Below are 20,141 nucleotides of genomic sequence, written 5' to 3'. Positions count from 1 at the left end.
CCAGTTTTCCAGAGGGCCTGTGGGCACAAATTTGGAATCTAAAGTAAAGGCATAGTTCTATGTTCGGGCATGGTGTACGTTCATTCATAACAATTTTACATGAAGAACAAGCCATTTGACCTAAATTGTCCTTTTCGTTCAACTTTAACCAAATATGTATTGTGGCCTTAAAAAAAACCTATCAGCATAAATTCGTAATTTCAAGTTATGGCTTGGCTGTAATTGCACTGTATTGAAGATATTCACTTTGTCATTCTTCTTTATTCACCAACTGAAGCGTTATGCTAATTAGGTTCAAGTGCATTTGCTCTTCTCCTCCCCGTGTGCGATTCCCTGTCCCATCCACCTGCCAAGTCTTTAAAGAAAAGGTCTCTGGTTTTCCAGTGACCCGTCTCCGCTGTTTGAAATCTCACATCGACACGGTCATTTCGGTGGGTGGCGTGTGTGCAGATTGAGTTCCTGGTCTTCGAGATAACAGTGTATGCACCGCTCATAGCAATGACGGCACTTGCAATATTTCAAGCAGAGGTTGGTCATTGAAAAAGCAGTGATCAGTCACAAAGGCTAGAAAATCAGGCGGAGGGGCCAGGAAAAATACAGACTGGCAGGAGTAGAGCCCAAGTCCAGCCAACTGCACTTGAAACTAATTTAGCATAACCTTAAGACTAGAAGCAATGGGATGAAACTAGAAGCACTGAAGAACTGAATGGGAGGAGGCACAGGTTAGATTTTAGAAAAAACTTTTTGACAGTTAGGGTGATCAATGAGTGGAACAGGCTGCCACGAGAGGTGGCGAGTTCTCCTTCCATGGAACTTTCAAACAGAGGCTGGACAGACATCTGTCTGGGATGATTTTGTGAATCCTGCTTTGAGCAGGGGCTTGGACCAGATGACCCAGGAAGTCCCTTCCAACCCTACCATTTTATGATCTATGATTTTAAACGGTGGTTACAGAAGAATGACATATTGCCACTACAGCCATGTCTTTACAATAGATTTCAAATTCGTGCCGACAGGGCCTCATTAAGGCCGGATTCACATTAGCTTTTGAGTCCGCACCGTGGTACTGTGGACTTCTTTCCTTAAGCTCCGCCTACTTCCACATGCGTCCTGCGTACCTATCTTTAACATTGTGTACACAGGGACATGCGTTGTATGCGGATGCATCATCGTGCGTTGTTTTGACGTGCCCGCCGAACGCAACATGTTGCATTTTCTTGTGTTCGGCGGGCACGTCAAAACGATGTATGCAAACGCATCCACATACAACGCATGTCCCTGCATACACAATGTGAACGATAAGTACGCACGCGAAGTGGGCGGAGCTTAAGGAAAGAAGTCAGCAGCACCACGCTGCGGACTCAAAGGCTAGGTTTACTTGGTGCCTGTGAAAGTCAGTAAAGGAAAACCGCTGTTAATTGCCCAGAAGAGTGCAAGTGAAGTGCATAAATACCCCTGCTTCATCGCCTGGCCTCATTTTCAGAGCCAACTGAATTAAGGGTTTGCTTATATGGCATCATCTTGTAGGCCTATTAAGACACAATAAAATATACAAATACCATTTAACCTTTGAATTTTATTTGCAACTATTGCATTACAAAGTTTGTTTTCAATATCAGTTTGCATTTAAAGAACAACCCGTTTTCAGAAAATGGCAATTTTTTTTTCGTGTTAACCAACTGGCCACAGAAATTGCAGAATGGGTAAAAAGTGCAGGAAAGTGATTAGCCACGTTTCAAATCTTAGTGTTACACAAACCATTAAAAATCCCTGACATAACTAGCTCACCCTGTCATTTTCACATTCTGCAACAATAACTGAGCAATAACCATTTCTGTAGTATGAAAGATCCACCTGGGAGAAACCGGTATATACTATACAGAACCACTTTACTATGTGAAATGCTGTTTATTTACAGTATAATAGCAAATATTCAGAAAATTACGAATTTTCTCCACTATCATTTATCTGTGGGGGGGTGGAAGTACACATTACAAATGCAAAACAGTCATCAATGGTGTAGTAGTATACTAAGCGTTACACAGTTATGTGCATGTAACCCTTAATTCATTCTCAACGTTAAGGAAAGCCAAGTGAGCCGACACAGAAAGAACCGCACACATATTCCACATGTGGATACCACAGCGTCAGGACAGATAGCGTGAAGCTTGGCACTGCTCTGAAGACTACAGACGGCTGGTACGTTCTCGTCTAGGTACGGTCACAGAGCACATCACTGCTCATCCTGACATTTAAGACTTTTCAGAAGTGACTTCATAGCCTCTCAAATGCATCTTCTACAAAAAAGGCATCTTTTGCATAAAAACCACACAAACATTCTGCAACTTGTGGTCCCATGATTTACAGAGCCATTCCTTTACCAAACCCATGTTTGCATTGGTAGGCTATTGGTAATCATGTCAATTATTACTTGGTATGATTTGTATTGATAGGGCAGTACGTTATACCCCGGTAAAAACAACATTTGGAGGAATGTTTTAACAAAAAAAACAAAAAAAAAGCTGAAGTACAACATTGAACAATATGTGAACATTACATTAAATAAATGGAAGGAAAGTTGTGTACTTAAGCTATACCTGGCTGTGTGTAAGGAAGCAAACTCAACCAATACCATAGTATTGAAAGTCCTGGGTGAGTGGTAGAAATTATTAGCGACGTATCTCCTGTTGTACAAAGGTGAGCAATATCTAAATTGAAGACGATTATTTTCAGAAAAATCTTTATTTTCTCTTAGATGGAGTAAATGCTTCACTCTAAACAGTTTGGCCTTAGCAACTCACTAGGTCTTTGCACATGGCAAGGGATTGTGTGACCTTCAACGCCAATGGTCACAAAACTCAGGATTATGAAAAGTAACTTAAACTTTATTAATTTCCCCCCCCAATAAAATAGTCTACACTGGGGTGGCTCTGGTGATTGGGATAGCTCCAATATCAGATAGATGACCATGTGCAAATCTTTTAAGTCCGTTTAATTAATTTAACTTAATCATCTTCCTCCTCTTCCTCCTCCTCATCATAGCTTTCTTCAAAGCCCTCACTGTCTCCTTGGTCATCATCACCCTCCATGGTAGTATCCCACTGTGGATGGTTATCAGGTATTGGTTTAGCTTCATGAACTTCCAGCTAGGGATAGAAAAGAAAAAGTGACATTTCAACAAATGAATTCAAGTGGAGTGGACAGAAGTAAATGTCATGCTTTACATAGTTCTAAAGCCTAATATGTATAGAGATGCACAGGTTAACCGCAGAAAAAAAACGTTGCTACAATTGATGTACACCCACGCTCACACAGACTGCTATAGAACATACTGCTGATACATAAAACACTGCTCTGCTACATCAATGCGCACACACAGACAAATCTCAAGATACATTGACACACATGCACAGCCCGGCAATATCAACTCTAGCTATCCTTGACAGTTCATCCAGGGACCCTGTACATTAGTTAAGGTAATGTGACCGATAATATTTCTAATATAAGTCGAATATTCCATTTCAACCTGGTGCCACAAATAAATATCTGACAAATGGCAGCAATATTATCCATTTCATGCTACTTTAAATGGGTATTCCCAGCTCCAAGATCATATCCTAATATGTAGCAGGTGAAATAACAATATTAGCAAATACATCCAATAAGAAATGTAGTATAGTTTTTTTGATTCGCTATGTTGCTTACCTCATGTGCAGGGTATTGCAGGACCTTAGGTATCCATGGTTACGACCATTAGCAACAAGCTAACTGTCACTATATGAGTGGTTGTAACCATAGATACCTGAGCTCCTGCAATGCCCTGCACATGGGGTAAGTGCATAGCAAATCGTACAAACTATACTACATGTCTAGATGGAGGTATAAGCAAAAATTATTTCACCTACTACAGTACATATTGGGTTAGGACCTTGGATATGGGAATACCCCTTTACACTTCTGTGATCCTCTAATGAACTGTCAAGGGACAGGAAAACATGCTTGAAATTATTAACTGGTAATTCTTTTAGTTGTAAGGGAAAAAAAAAAAAAGGAATAGTCATTGTTTAAAGGAATCTGTCACTCTTGGGTTAATATGGGTGAACGGGTTGTATACAGCTAAATTAATCTTACCTATATGACTCCTGGATGATGCCTTGCTTAGTAAAAATCCTCTTTTATAGCTTCAATTTTCCAGGCTATTGGGCATACGCTGCCCTGAAGATAAGAGCTTCAGGTCTTCATTATACAAGATTTCTCCTGCCCTTCTCTTCAGCTTCCCTTTGACGTCATGTGCGCGTTTGGAGTTCCCACGCCTGCGCATTCGGCCTGTCCTCACTCCTCTGCACAGTTCCACCCTTCTGTGGGCACAGTCTGCAATATTGATGTACGTGGGCACCGGAGAGTCACTGTATATTCCGGTCCCAGTGATTTCCGATGCACAGTGAAAGTCAAATTCCCCACTGTGCAGAGGAGCGAGAGCAGGCAGAACGCGCAGGCGCGGGATTTCATGACGTCAAAGGGATGTCTGAAGAGAAAGTGAGGAGGAATCGTGTATAAGGAAGACCGGAGGCTCTTATCTTCCGGGCAGCATACACCTCCGTAGACTGGAAAATTGAAACTATAAAAGAGGATTTTTACTGAAAAGGCATCTTCCAGGAGGCATAACTAATATCAGTTGTCTACAAGGTGTATGGCCATACTATTCACTTGAAAAGCCCAAAAAGGTGACAGATTCCCTTTAAAACAGGGGCGTAATTGCATCTAGACTCTTGCTTCCACATGGGATGCACTTTTCCGCAGAGCACACCCCATTTAGAAGAGAGTGCAGAAAGTTTTGAGCACTGACGTTTTCATATGTCTTGTTACTACTTATACTACAATTTAATACTCCTTTCTTACTGTGGACAAACCGCAACAAAATATCACAGATACTTTGATTAGTTATGTTATAGAGGTAATGGTTAAAGTAATACGCTTTGGCTGCTGTGTAAGGCTACGTTCACATTTGCGGTCGGCGCCGCAGCGTCGGGCGCCGCAGCGTCACCGCATGCGTCATGCGCCCCTATATTTAACATGGGGGCGCATGGACATGCGTCGCACTTGCGTTTTGCGCCGCATGCGTCCCTGCGGCGCCCGCGTCCGGGCGCAGAGGACGCAGCAAGTTGCATTTTTGCTGCGTCCAAAATCAATCAAAAAAAGGACGCATGCGGCGCAAAACGCAGCGTTGTGCATGCGTTTTGCTGCGTTTCTGTTTGCGTTGTGCGTTGCGGCGCACAACGCAAATGTGAACGTAGCCTTAACTAGAAAGTGGATTTTGGGGACTAGTAGATTTCGGGAAATATATAAATCTGATACATGCATTGTGTCTATAACAAGTCCTTGGTAAAAGCAAGTGCATAGTACTTCCCAATAAGTGCTAATAGGAACTTCCATTTATTCATTAAGCTTACTAATATAGCGCCATTATATTCCAGTGGGCTTTACAGATATTGTTATTGTTGTCCCCATTGGGGCTCATAATCAAAGTTTTTGGAGTGTGGGAGAAAACTAGAGAACCTGGAGGATAGATAACCTGTTGCTAAACAGGTCAGGTAGTGTCTTATTCCCCTCTACCTACTGAAAACTGTAGTGTGCATATCTATGGGGGAGATGGAAGAAAGAACACAAAGCAAACAATTGAAAATAGCCAACAGTTACCATGCTTCATAACTACCAAATAATATTCTAGAAGTTTACAATGATTTTACATTTTTTTCTGTGCTTCAGTCATCTTACCTTCAAAGGTTTAACCTGATCTAAACCCATGTAAGAATCGGATCTTAAGAACACAGTGTATTGATAATTTCCAGGTTTACTTGGTGCTGGAAATTTTAGCTCCACCTTAAAAAGAAAAATGACTTATGTAGGCATTATAATGAAAAATATCATATCAACTACACTGAATATTCATGTAAGTGTAAATGTAAGATGTAAGTGCGCAAATGGTCATGAGTTTTTGACTGGTTTTAAAGACAATATACACCAATGAAGTTATTTTTTCCTTCATTGTGAAATGCTTGCATGTCACCTACAAGTCTTCCTGTGTAATTTGCCCTGCTTAGCTAGCTCCGCTTCTGTTTATTATAGTACATAGCAAGCTGCAGAATGCTGTTCACAGCCAAATCTGTTAGACAACTCAGGATCCAGCGGCTTCTGTGTTATCCTGGGGGAATCAGCATCACCAAAATACATTAAGTCTGGTAGATTTTCAAGAATTACATCCAGTTTGCTGGTGCAACACAACATGCTGAAGCCTGAAAAATCTGGATGATCTATTCGCAGCATATGTGCTCCTATAAACTTACCCTAAAGCACAAGTCTGGTAAACTATGAAAACTTCACACAGTGCTATTACATCCTCATTTGTAAAGTCTTTTAATTTCAAGGCAATCAATCAGCAGGTTTTTGCTATCTGAGAGCACCACGATGTAGGGCAAGAGACCCCATTCCACCGATGTGTCACTTGCTGGACTGTGTCCCTGGTCAAATTACACCCCAGCACAGATTAGCAGCTTTATACACAGAAAGCTGCCAATCAGAAAGCTGTCAATCAGTGGTGTGGGCGGGGTTAAACATAGCTCAGAGAAAAATATGATTCTATCACAACTGCTGCACCCAATAAACAGCGCGCGTTTGCGAGAGCGAGCGCCAGAGAGAAAGAAAGCACATGAGAAAGCAAGTATCCAGAAAAAAGTAAAGGGCTGCAGGAACTCTGCCATTTTGCTGCTTATTGAAATGAATGGAGAGTGCAACCTGAACGTGAATGAAGCTAATAAATAAAAAGAACATATTACACATTAATAAGGAATTTAAATGTACACATCAAGGTACATTAAATGTAGACATTTTATCTGAATTCCTGAACATATGCTTCAAAACATGCATTCTCGAAGTTTGTAAGCCAAGCAGACCCTACTCAAATCAATTAGATCACAGTAATCCCAAGGGTACCAGCACCTGGCAAAAGTCCTACATGAGAACATTGCACGTGCCCCCTAGAGACATGATCAGTAGCCCCCAAAGGGAATTGTAGCACATATTGCAAGCTTAGGCTTTATCAGATATTCCCCAAACATAACCATCATTGACCTTACCTCTTCTTGATTCCGTAATGTACACACATGATAGGGCATAGATATTAATGTCTGATCCTTTCTGTCTGCAATGTAAATCCACCACCATTCTTGCTTTTCCTACAATAGTAAATGCACATGTAAATAATCCAAAGAAACAAAAGATGCTTTTTCTTCATTAAAGAGGTTTTGCCATTTCATAAAGCAAAGACATATCAATAGGACATGCCTTCATTCATGATGGATGGGGGCAACCTCTGGGACTTCCACCAGCCCTTCAGAATGAAGAGACGACATTACTGGTGTATTGCTACATCCTGCTCCAATATTTACCTACAGAAGAGCACTCCGGACTGCAGAGGATGGGGCAGCCCAGGGAAGACCGGAAAAAGGCAAATCAGCGCTCGAGTCCCGGGAGCATCGGAGGTCCCAGAGGTTAACTATTAACTGATTACATAAAGGCATGGCGAATCATAGTAATATGCCATCACTTTTGAGGTGCAGAAAGACCCATCAAATTTAAGATATTCATTCACATGGTTACCCATTGAAATAGATTTTGGTGTGACTGCAGACTTGTGAAACCTCACAACACGCACACTAAGGCGCAGTAAGGATTCTCTGGTGTCAGGCGCTTGATGGCAATTTTGCCCTTTGTATACTTCCGACCACATCTCAGCTAGACTAGTCTGGACTGAGCGAGGAGGCGCACGACTAGTCAGCACCTGACCGCTTATATAACAATCACGTACTTGCGGTCACGCACCCGCCACTCTCAGCTCTGACACCGGAGAATCCTCACAATACGCAGTGCATATGATGTGAGGACTCACAAGTGAGACTGCAGACTTGTACCCTAAGGTTGAATACCCTCTGTGACATATTGTATTAAACCCAAGACTTACCCAAGAGTATAATTGCATCCCAACTTCGAGAAATGCTAGATGTTGTCAGGTAGCCAAAATCTGTGACATTTATGGCTTATTGACAGGATATGCCATAAAAGTTTGATACATGCAGGTCTTACCAATAAAAAACACATCTATCTATGAATGGAGCAGCTTTATGTGCTGACAGCAATGAAAAGGAGGCTCTGTCCATTAATATCTATGAAAACGTCCAAAATTACTGAGCACAAAAAAACCCCCTATTAATAGCGTTTTTATAGATTTTTTTAATAGATATTTTATTTACTTAGTAAAACCTAAAAGAAGAAAAAGCAATATTCAAATGTAATTATATTTGAATACAGATTTTTCTTTTTTCTAGGTTCTACTACTTTTGCACAATAAAATCATTTTTTTCATTGTCTGGCCTCTGGCTGTGATTGCAGCCAGTGACGGGGGGGGCAGGAAGAATTGTATAGATACTGCCTCTAAGGGGTTAAAAGGGCAGGATATGACCTAGCTGTGATGTTGTATGTTATGGCTGTCCAGACTCCACTCCCATGTATATCATGGTGTGAATATTTGGGTGAAATATTTGGATTTCTTGTTCATGGTTTTGGTTCTGTGGTCAAGCAGATAAAAGTTGTCATTACCTAAAAGAACCCTCTACTGCACTCCACATAAACAACCTTGTACCAGCAGTGATGTAAAAAGCTGTGTAAGATTGTGCAGACCCTGTGTGGTCACCTCTGCCATTTCCATGCAGCAGCTAGAAAACATGGCGGCAATGTCTAGATGTGTATACTTTGCAGAGGCATTTAGTAAGCACTTTAAAGCATTAAGAGTCCGATTCATCACTTGCTGGTATTTATTTTTAAGTCACTTTCCTTTGTTGCATTTGTTGAAGTTTTTTTTTTTTTTTTTTTACACCAAAAGTCTTCTAAATGGCACATGCAATTCATGAATTTTGCACAAAGTAATAAAAGAAAAGTGCTTTATTTTTGTCTTTTAAATCGCGAGGGAAGGGTAAGAGGACTGGAATACATTTGTGCAAAAATTTAACAAAAAAAATATAATCTAATAATAATCTTTATTTTTATATAGCGCTAAGATATTCCGCAGCGCTTTACAGTTTTGCACACATTATAGTCTTATATAATTGAATTACCCGAAACCACAAGCCTTGCCCACAATGACAAACGAGAAAAGAATCAAACACATCTGACTTTAAAATGTCCACAAATTAAAAGAGTAAGGTGTGAATGAAAAAAAAGGTGTCATTCACTAACACAAAATGAAGAAAAACGTGCAGTTACAATAATGAATCGGGCCCCATGAAGAATACAACACTCTGCTACATACTGTGCTCTACTCATGACACCTTAGAAATAAGAACTGTATGACTTGTACAATTATGTAATGGAAACACATGTTCTGAATTTAAACCCCTGCGAGTTCCACTAAAATAACAAACAGGTTTGGCAGAAAAGATTTAGGACAGAGAAAACAGCAAAGCTGTAATCTGGCTCGCTGTGTCTTTCATCATATGGGAAATTCTTTTATTTCCCATATGAGTAGAAGACGACTAGCTTTCCAATTTGAAATTTGCCTGAAACCACAGATGTCCAATTAGTGGATGTCCCCTATGACATTAGCCGGCAATAAATTGATCTAGAAAACAAGCATTTAATAATGAGGAAGGTGATATCAGAACACAGACTGGGTCATCTCTACTTAAAGTGAAAGAGGACTTCACCATCTGGTATAATAGATAGAAAAAAGTATCCCACACGACCAATCTACAAGCGTTTCTGTGTGCTCCTCAAACAGTTCTGCAGGTAGGACAGGGCATGATCGTTTAGGGCTCATACTCACTTGCGAGCAACTCGGATGAGTCTCGCATGTTAAAACCCGGCTCTGCTGCCGGCACTCAGATCGGAGCCTGCGGCCGCATAGGAATGCATGCAGCCGCATGCTCCGCTCCTCTGTACCAGGTGCAGGGCCGGGGTATTGCCGTGCGAGACCGAGTCATCCGAGTCTTGTGCAAGTGAGTAGGAGCCCTTAGTGTCACAGAAAGGACAATGTAGGGAAGCTCCTTCTGCAGCCACTTGTATAACTGCCAAACAGTGCTATGACTAAGGAATATATCAAGAATCCTTGTATATGTATTTCAGGAGATCAGCCATTTCTCCCCTAAAGAGGTTCTCCACTACTTTTGCTTTGACGACCTATCGTCAGGATAGGTCATCACTGTCTGATCGGTCAGGGTCCAACGCCAGGGCACCCCGCCAATCAGCTGTTCTCGGCAGCGGACGACACTACTCAATTGTGGAGCTGCTCAGTCTTATGATAGTGGCAGGGAACTACACATCAGCATCCTATTCAAATCAATAGGAGGTTAGGAGGTGGATATGTAGTTCCCTGCCGCGGCCACTATCAGAAGACAGAGCAGCTCTCCAATCGAGCAGTTTTGGCCGATGGCCACAGAGAACAGATGATCGGCGGGGTGCCGGGTATCGAACCCCAACCGATCAGACACTGATAACCTCTTTAATATTACCGTAACTGCCATATTAGAGAAAATAGGGAAATACGAATAATATCCAGCATTGGATTGTTTCGTTAAAAGCCATATTTTTTATTTGAACAAAAAACAAAAAAAATGCTCCAACACCATAAAAAAATGGATAAAAAAAGATGCAAATGCATTTCAGATGTCAGTCCTTACTTATTGCATTACATTCATGGCTTTTAACAGAAGAATCCAATGCTGGATATTATTTGGATTTCCCTATTGCTCCTTGTGGCATCACAAGCCGTCCATACAATAGATCTTCTCATGAATGAGCGAGCGCACTTGTTGTTTTTCCCATTAGACAACATAGGGTCCAACAACAGAACAAATTGCCAGGATTGTTATCTATTTATTTTAAGATTAGTGTTCCCTTAAAAGGTGTTAAATCCTTGAGTTGAAACAATTTTTTTTTTATATTATCCTTTAAGATGTGAAAAGTTAACTAATAATTTGTGAAATGGATGTACATTACCTCTGGGAAATATAAACTATATACAGGATGTGTTACTTTAGATTTGGTTTCTAGAAGAGCTCGATCTTTACGTTGAATGCTTTGTTGCAATTCTTGCCACTCCTAAAAAAAAAAAAAAATGTTCAAACATTAAATTTGCAAAGCCTTATTCACATCACAGTGATGTTCCAAGTCTGCAGAAAAAAAACAAAAAAACAAACAAGAGTCAAACAGAATTTTTCATCTTTCAATGGTGCCTGTCCGTTTTTACCAAATCTCATCCATAGATATATTACTTCTGACTTAAAGTGCACTCTATGCATCGTTGCATCATTAATACAGCAGTTACTGATTTGTAATAAAATGAGGCCTTAAACATGTGAGATCTCTCGTTCTCAGACTACGGATGGTAATGCCAGTATGCAAGCTGGGATCCCTTTAACCCAGAAGTCTGGATCCTTCTCCTTCTGGAGGGTTGGGTCGTTTAGAGCCTGTAAACTGACCGTTTCATTAATTTTATGTGACGCACCACTCCAGCGTGCTTTTTGTTTTTGCAGCGCTGTAGGGGTGCTTTAAGTGTAAGCTCCCTGCCCGCAGTTACTTACTCACCCTCCAGCGTCTTCATTGTTTTTCGGCACCGCTCCAGTCCCTCAGCGCCATCTTGTGAGCGCAGCTTCTGACTGGCCAGAAGCTACATCAGAAGCTCTCAATGAAAGTCTATGAGAGCCAGAACGAGGATCACATAGACTTGTATAGAAAAGTGGCCTCCGCGCTGCTCCATGAAGCACTGGAGTTGATGGCAGGTCACTTTTCGCCGGAGACCGATGGGAGTGACGCTGGAAAACGATGAAGGCGGCGGCAGAGGAGTATGAGACAGGGGAATTATATTTAAAGCACCACTCCAGCGGTGCAATAATAAAAAAAAATGCTGGAGTGGTGTTTTAATAAAAGTACACACATTTTAGAACATGTGCCATCAGTAAATGGTATGTAACACTTACAGCTTATTTTCTATACGCTCTCATTTACCTTAATTGGTGTGCTGTATATACAGTGTATGGATAGGCTCCCTTATTATTAGCACAGCCTCCTGATGAAGATGGGCGAAACGTAGTGCTTTGTTGGATGGATTAACATTGAGACACTGAGCTAAGCAAGTCAGCCATTTATCACAATGTTTCATGACTGTATGTGGAGCTTCTGAATGGCTGCTATTTAATCCTGGCATTTACTTATTAGAATACTTATTAATATAACTCTGTCATTAGATTACATTTACACATAGCCTTTATATCTATACTGTATCAGACTACCATAGACATACTGACTGACATACATATAGTCTATATTTATTGTTATTACAATCATTTTTCAATGACTACAATTCGTTTATTTGGCTCATGCAAATTTGATAATACACCTGTCTTACGTCTTAGGATTTTCCTAGCTTAGTGTTTGGATTTTCATATCTTTTTAATATACTAAATACATATAGATTTTATTATATTATTGGATCACTCTAACCGAACCGGGGTGGCTCTCCGTTTTCTTTTCTGTTGCCTTATATTTCAAGAGAGTGTTTTTCGCATTACTTTGATAGAGCCGTATTCGGGTTTCCCTTTATTTTGATAATGGTCATGTGTGTGTAGTTGATATTTCTGCTTTGTCATATGATTTAGTGTATATGCAATCTACACATATTTTACTACTAAGCGACATGTAGCTAACTGCATATTGTGCATGCATCTACCAGCATCATTAAAATTACTTTCAACCTGTAAACCTAAATGTGAGTATATTATTTTGCATGTGTAGTCATATCTTGTGTCCTCCATTCTGCAGAAACTTCCTACCTATGTCACATTGGCGACCTGTTCTTGTCTTCTCCAAATGGATGCCACAGAAGAACGAGGAGCACTGTGGAAAGTCTGATCCACTCCTATTCCGCCTATGGTCTGCTGCAGGATGGACACAGCACCGTTGTCATTAGAGCGAGGTCATCCCACAGCACTTGAGACTTTCCACAGCACCCCTCTTGGCTCTGCAGCGGCCATTATGGACAAGAGGAGAATGGCCGCAAATCTCACAAAGGGACACAGCGGCAGCAGAACAGAGGGCAACAGCTATGGTGACAATACTCTAATGCTCTATATAACACCACAGTAGCTGTAGCTTTGGAATCTGCTGCCCCACTTACACATACCAAAGCTCGCAAAATCAACAGACAGCCCTGGCACACCAGCCTGACCAAAGAACTGATGCGAGCTTCCAGGGCTGCTGAGCGCAGATGGAAAAGATCCCACTCCAACGAGCACTTCATCGCATTCAAACAGTCCCTCACTACTTTCAAGACCACACTCGCCACAGCTAAACAAACCTACTTCTCGTCTCTCATATCCTCCCTGTCTCACAACCCTAAACAGTTATTCAACACCTTCAATTCTCTCCTCCGTCCCCCAGCACCTCCTCCCTCCCCACTCATCTCGGCTGACGACTTTGCCTCATTTTTCAAGCAGAAGATTGAAAACATCAAAGACAGTTTTGGTCAACAACCCCCAGAGCCCTTCCTCCTGACTTCCCAGCCCTCCACCTCCAAAACCAACTTCTCCACCATTACAGAAGATCAACTCTCCACTCTACTCTCAAGATCGCATCTCACCACCTGTGCACTTGACCCGCTCCCATCCCACACCTCACCACAGTCTTCATCCCAACCCTAACCCATCTCTTCAATCTATCACTAACAACTGGTGTTTTCCCCTCAAGCTTTAAACATGCCTCCATCACACCTATCCTCAAAAAGCCCTCTCTTGACCCATCCTCTGTATCTAGCTATCGCCCTATATCACTTCTCCCCTATGCCTCCAAACTGCTGGAACAACACGTCCACCTTTAACTGTCCTCCCATCTCTCTTCTTGCTCCCTCTTTGACCACTTACAATCTGGCTTCCGGTCACACCATTCCACTGAAACTGCCCTAACTAAGGTCACCAATGACCTCTTAACCGCCAAGAGCAAGTGACACTACTCTGTCCTCCTCCTCCTCGACCTGTCGGCTGCCTTTGACACAGTGGACCATTCCCTATTATTACAGACCCTCTCATCCCTTGGCATCACAGACTTGGCCCTATCCTGGATCTCATCATACCTAACAGACCGGACATTCAGCGTCTCCCAATCACACACCACCTCCTCACCTCGGCCCCTATTTGTTGGAGTCCCACAAGGTTCAGTCCTTGGGCCCCTGCTCTTCTTCATTTACACCTTTGGCCTGGGACAGCTCATAGAATCTCATGGCTTTCAGTATCACCTCTATGCTGATGACACACAGATCTACATCTCTGGACCAGATATCACCTCCCTACTAACCAGAATCCCTCAATGTCTGTCCACTATTTCATCCTTCTTCTCCCCTAGATTTCTGAAACTTAACATGGACAAAACAGAATTCATCATCTTTCCCCCATCTCACGCGACCCCCCCAACGAACCTATCCATTACAGTAAATGGCTGCACACTCTCCCCAGTCCCACAAGCTCGCTGCCTCGGGGTAATCCTTGACGCTGATCTCTCCTTCAAACCACATATCCAAGCCCTTTCCACTTCCTTCCGACTTCAACTCATAAATATTTCACAAATCCGTACATTCCTCAACCAAGAATCTGCAAAAACCCTAGTCCATGCCCTCATCATCTCTCGCCTTGACTACTGCAACCTCCTGCTCTGTGGCCTCCCCTCTAACACTCTCGCACCCCTCCAATCTATTCTAAACTCTGCTGCCCGACTAATCCACCTGTCCCCCCACTATTCCCCGGCCTCTCCCCTCTGTCAATCCCTTCACTGGCTCCCCATTGCCCAGAGACTCCAGTACAAAACCCTAACCATGACGTACAAAGCCATCCACAACCTGTCTCCTCCATACATCTGTGACCTCGTCTCCCGGTACGTACCTACATGCAACCTCCGATCCGTACAAGATCTCCTTCTCTATTCCCCTCTTATCTCCTCTTCCCACAATCGTATACAAGATTTCTCTCGCGTATCACCCCTACTCTGGAACTCTCTACCACAACATATCAGACTCTCACCTACCATCGAAACCTTCAAAAAGAGCCTGAAGACCCACCTCTTCCGACAAGCCTACAACCTGCAGTAATCACCGATCGACCAAACCGCTGCATGACCAGCTCTATCCTCGCCTATTGTATCCTCACCCATCCCTTGTAGATTGTGAGCCTTCGCAGGCAGGGTCCTCACTCCTCCTGTACCAGTTATGACTTGTATTGTTTAAGATTATTGTACTTGTTTTTATTATGTATACCCCTCCTCACATGTAAAGCGCCATGGAATAAATGGCGCTATAACAATATATAATAATAATACTACTACTTGGGAAATGTCTTGTCATAATCAGGTTTGGGCTTGTAGGGTCACCAAGTCTGACAAAACATTACAAATTTCCAGGTAAAAAAAAGGTGACAGATGGTTATGGAGATAATAGTCTTTAGATGGAAGCTTGTAAGGCCACCTTTCTGCCTACCTGGCTTGTGAGGCAGGACTAATGGCAAGCAAAAATCATACATTTATGGCATATCTTTTGGCTATGCAATAATTGTCTGAGATGGGAATAACCCTTTAAGTGCTCCAACAAAGCAATTTATTTTGATTACCGAATTAACTTTCTTTACTGGATACCTATAGGCCTTCAAAAGCAAGAGCTGGCCTGGACTTCGGCTCTGGACTATGGCTGAGGGTAAGCGATACATGTTCCTGACAATATAATACAGTCTTACCGCTTCATCATCTTTGCCTTGCTTGTCATCGTTCTCCCTGTCAGAATCCTTGTCACTGCCATCACTCTGGGAGTCCCTATTAGTGTCTTCATCTTCAGAATCGCTACCTTTATCAGAAACTTCATCATCTTCCTCCTTTGATGCAACATCCTAATGAAATAAAAAGATCACAGATTTCTACGTTCATCTTGAATAAAATCTTACAGTTTTTAGGTTGAATAACGGAGAATCCAGAAAAAGCTACCAGTCTACCAATTTTATAATATATACTTTTACATGGTAGGGGTACTGTACAGCTGAAACTGCTGTTTACCTACATAATCAGGCTGCCATTAAGGTTTTAGTCATCATTGTTCCCACTACTACGCCAGTAGACAGCAGATTCTGGCTTCAAAAACATATGAACATGCTGTTCGGTTTGGTTCTTGCCCTGATGGCTGCTTTGACTAGCTTTACTGTAAAACAGTCGTATTTAAAGCACCACTTCAGCGAGGTTTTTATTTCAGTGCTGGAGTGGTGCTACTCATCTACATTCCCTGCTCCTAGTATTACACTTAATCGTCGTCTTCAGCTGTTCTCGGCACTGCGCCTGTTGGTTTCCAGCAGGTTGTGACCTGCTGGATCGCTCCAGTGTTTGCTGGGCAATCCCCAAGTCAAAAATCAATGTAAATCTACGACAGCCGGAATGAGGAACCCATAGCCTTACATTGAAGGCTTGAGAACATTGCCTCTGACTTCCGGTCAGTCAGAATTTGCGGTCATAAGATGGTGGTGCAGGACTGGAGTGGCGCCGGAAGCAGCTGAAAATGGTGGCTGGTAAGTATATTACTAGGGTCAAGGAACTAGATTTATTATTGACCACTGAGGGTGAATAATGGGTTGTTTCCTCATGTTATCATCCTTGACGCCTACCAATGAAAATGTTTTTGCTCCGTCACATTTAGGGTATGTGAACACGTCGTCTTTTAGGTGGTGTTTTTCCTGAAGTGCCTTTCTTTTCTCAGAAGCAGCCTGAAGAATGGTCAGGTCACTTCTGTTAGTCACATCAAGGCTTTCGAAGTCTGAGTAGTTTAAATGAAGCTCAAAAAGACACAACATATGGCCAGCAAGTGGTTTTGACATTGCAGTGCATATACTAATTCTGTTTAGCATTTTTAAGCGCTTTTTCAGGTCGAATACATCTGAAAAAAGAAGTCATGTGCACATACCTTTAGGGAGAGGGTCTATTTTTTTTTTTACTACAAGGGTGAGAACATGAACAGCTGCATGCCCGATCACCTCCTGCCTCTCATCACAATATTTTGCCACTGTGAATCAGATGCGTATTTGAAGATGGGTAGTCGGCTTTTTCCGTGAAGATATGCGCATGCCATTATACTTTTTGGAGGTGTTGTGCATTTCAATCTTTCATGGGTCACACTTACATTTTCATTTTCTTTTTGTGCACACATATTATGGTGCAAAATTGCCAATGAGTGTATAGTGGTGATATTTTTCCACTATGTGTAGCTTCAGTAAATACATTGGTAGAATATGATTTCTTTAAATCACTTAAGATTTCTTTATTTGTGTAGGTAAAATGATCAATAACTCACCGACTATGAAACAATGCTTTGTGTTTTCATCTCTCCCTACGGCCCCAATTACCAAAGTGCTGCTACATGTAAACTCTGCAGAAGTGCTCATGTCTGAACATTGCTCCCCTCATTGTCTGTGCAATGTAAAGGAAGGATTGTTTTTGGTTTCTATATTGCAAAGTCTTTTTTCTTCATGTCAAAAATAAAAAATATCCAGAAAACCCCCTCTGTATTGTGTGCTGCAGTAGCATCCATATCTGCATACAGTGTGCGTGGTGGATATGCTCAGTATGTACCAGAAAGCATTATTTGCTATAAAGCCAAGGTGGGCTGCTTATATTCTAGCCATACATTACAGAGGAGAACATGCTCACATTTGCAGTAGTATCATTGGCTTGCTTCAGCTTTCCTTGCTTCTGCGGTGGTAAAATGGGTGGCGCTGCCTTCTTTTTCACTGGTTTCTTCTTTTTTGATTTGGAAGACTTCTTCGCAGTTTTATTTTTCTGCTGCCAGCCTTTGTTCTTTATTTTGCCATTTTCCCCTTGCTGTAAAAAACAAACAAACCACAAAACATACGGTAGTCCCAATACAATAGGTTTCTCAAGTGTACCTAGACTATTGTTCAGTGCTACTTGCTGCTCATCAGGTCATTTCCGCATGTCAGAAAGGCACTGCACATTGAAATTTTCATTCCAATAAAGCAACAGAAACCTGATGGGCCCATTATACATCAATGGGAAGACAAAATCATAATGGGTTGTAAACCGAAGTCTTCAGTGAAACAAAGCTTAAAAGGGACCCGTCACCATGAATAAGCCGTGTGATCTGCAGGCACCATGTTATAGAGCTGGGGGAGCTGATCTATAGTTTTGTGAGTAAACTTTCAGTATAACCTGTGTGTCATTTAATCCTCTGCTCTTTCTGAGCTTTTTGGTCCAGTGGGTGGTCCCTACCAGTGACTGACAGCTTTCCTTTATAAGCGTGTATACGGAGATAGATGTCAGTCACTGATAAGACCGCCCACCAAACAAAAAATCTGGTGCCTGCAGATTAGGCAGCATTTTTATGGCGACAGGTTCCCTTTAAAGCGAACCTGTGATTCTATTCATGCTTCCCAAACCAGGGGTAGCATGACATCAGAGCCTGGATTGCACGATTGCAGCCTGGTATGTTGTACTCTGAAATGCCGGAAGAGCAGTTTAAAGAGCCATAAACAGAGGCAAGACTAGTGTGGCACTGCTCCTGGTCAGCTTTCCCCCTAATTGATCTAGTTGATTGACAGATCTTTGTGAACACAAAGGAAAAGACCTATCAATCACCTGGAGTGGCGGGGCTGCACCAGATTATTCTCATCTCTTCAAACCATAATGTCTCTGAAAACTCAGAGAAAAACATTCCAGGCTGTAATCGTGTAGTCAGGCTTTAATTCCTGCTGCATGTGGTTTGGGCAGCATGAATTGACTGACCGCTTCCCTTTAGTGCACATGTATACAGTGTTCTAGAGCTAACTTACAGGCATTTACGGATGGTTAGAAATATGAAGGAATATACTCAAAAACAAACACTAGCAACACTTACATAACCTGCCCTTAGTTTCCATAAAGCATAGATATCATCTTTATTAACAATTAAAATAGCAGCGTAGAGCCTCTTTTCTCCACAAAAGTCAGAGATACTGCTAGGCTGGACATCTACTAACTAGTGATGAGCGAATATACTCGTTACTCGAGATTTCACCGCAGCTGAATGATTTACATCTCTTAGCCAGCTTGATACATGTGGGGATTCCCTAGCAGCCAGGCAAGCCCCACATGTACTTATGCTGGCTAACAGATGTAAATCATTCAGCTGCGGCGCTGAAAACTAAATCTCCGAGCACTAAAAAATACTCGGAGGACCCCCGAGCGTGCTCAGGAAATCTCGAGTAACAAGTATAATCGCTCATCACTATTACTAAGGAATCTGTTAGACGTCCAGCAGGTAATCAAGTACATGTTCTATCCAGAATAATATGGCATATGCCCTGCAGAGAGTCACGCAGTAGCCTCAGAAACTGCAACCCCTCCACCATCTCCCCGGTATGTAGTATAGTATATTAACACCCATAAGTGAGAACAATTAGTTTAACATTTGCAGAAAATAGGTACTTAGATTGCAAGCAAAATCTATTATTGATTTAAAGAACATTGCTGAAACTGTTGGGTCCATCTTGACCCAACAACAACCACGCTAAACTTTTATAGCTATACTGTTTTAACAGGTGAGATAGCTGAAAAATCCAAAAGAGCTAAAGGCACAGGTTTAACCAGGTTCCTCACAATCTAGTCACTAGGTTCAGACAATGGAAGATGGCCACATGGGCTTCTCAACATAAAACACTATACATACCGCTTCTTCAACCGGCTGGTCTTCAGCAGAGCAAGTAGACTGCTCCTTCTCAAACACTTCCTATGATGTGAAAGGAAGAGAAATTAACGAATGAGAAGCTCTGCCAGTAACAAACTACACAGACAAGTCTAAAGTCTTTCTTCCAGAAGTACTCAATGGTATAGATGGTCTAATAATCCTAAACTCTGCATCACTACAAGCGCATCTGTAGATTCTTATGCAATTATTACAGTTCCTTGTCATACTTACCGCCATGGTTTGTCTTTTAAGGGTGACAAGGACAGTGACGAGGGAGCCCACCGTAATGTTATTACTGTCTTCGTCATCTAGCACTGTAAGAAGCACATAATATGTTAGC

General features: G+C 41.9%; 1 protein-coding gene across 1 annotated transcript in view; it reads right to left on the bottom strand.

Annotated features, from left to right (window-relative positions):
* Nucleotides 1–1,556: 1,556 nt before the first annotated feature.
* The window catches only part of SEC63 (SEC63 protein translocation regulator), a 110,551-nt gene continuing 91,966 nt past the window's right edge, over nt 1,557–20,141 (bottom strand). Inside the window, exons 14-21 of the mRNA XM_077289605.1 lie at nt 20,033–20,115; nt 19,784–19,843; nt 17,770–17,940; nt 15,819–15,968; nt 11,047–11,148; nt 7,134–7,232; nt 5,776–5,880; nt 1,557–3,146 (exon numbers count right to left, since the gene is read on the bottom strand). Coding sequence (XP_077145720.1) covers nt 3,006–3,146; nt 5,776–5,880; nt 7,134–7,232; nt 11,047–11,148; nt 15,819–15,968; nt 17,770–17,940; nt 19,784–19,843; nt 20,033–20,115 — 911 coding nt within the window. The 3' untranslated portion in view covers nt 1,557–3,005. The remainder of the gene's footprint in view (nt 3,147–5,775; nt 5,881–7,133; nt 7,233–11,046; nt 11,149–15,818; nt 15,969–17,769; nt 17,941–19,783; nt 19,844–20,032; nt 20,116–20,141) is intronic.

This window comes from Ranitomeya variabilis, chromosome 2 (assembly GCF_051348905.1).
Source record: "Ranitomeya variabilis isolate aRanVar5 chromosome 2, aRanVar5.hap1, whole genome shotgun sequence".
Taxonomy (NCBI): Eukaryota; Metazoa; Chordata; class Amphibia; order Anura; family Dendrobatidae; genus Ranitomeya; species Ranitomeya variabilis.
The sequence above is the reverse complement of the archived record's forward strand: the minus strand, read 5'-3'. Positions and strand labels throughout refer to the sequence as shown.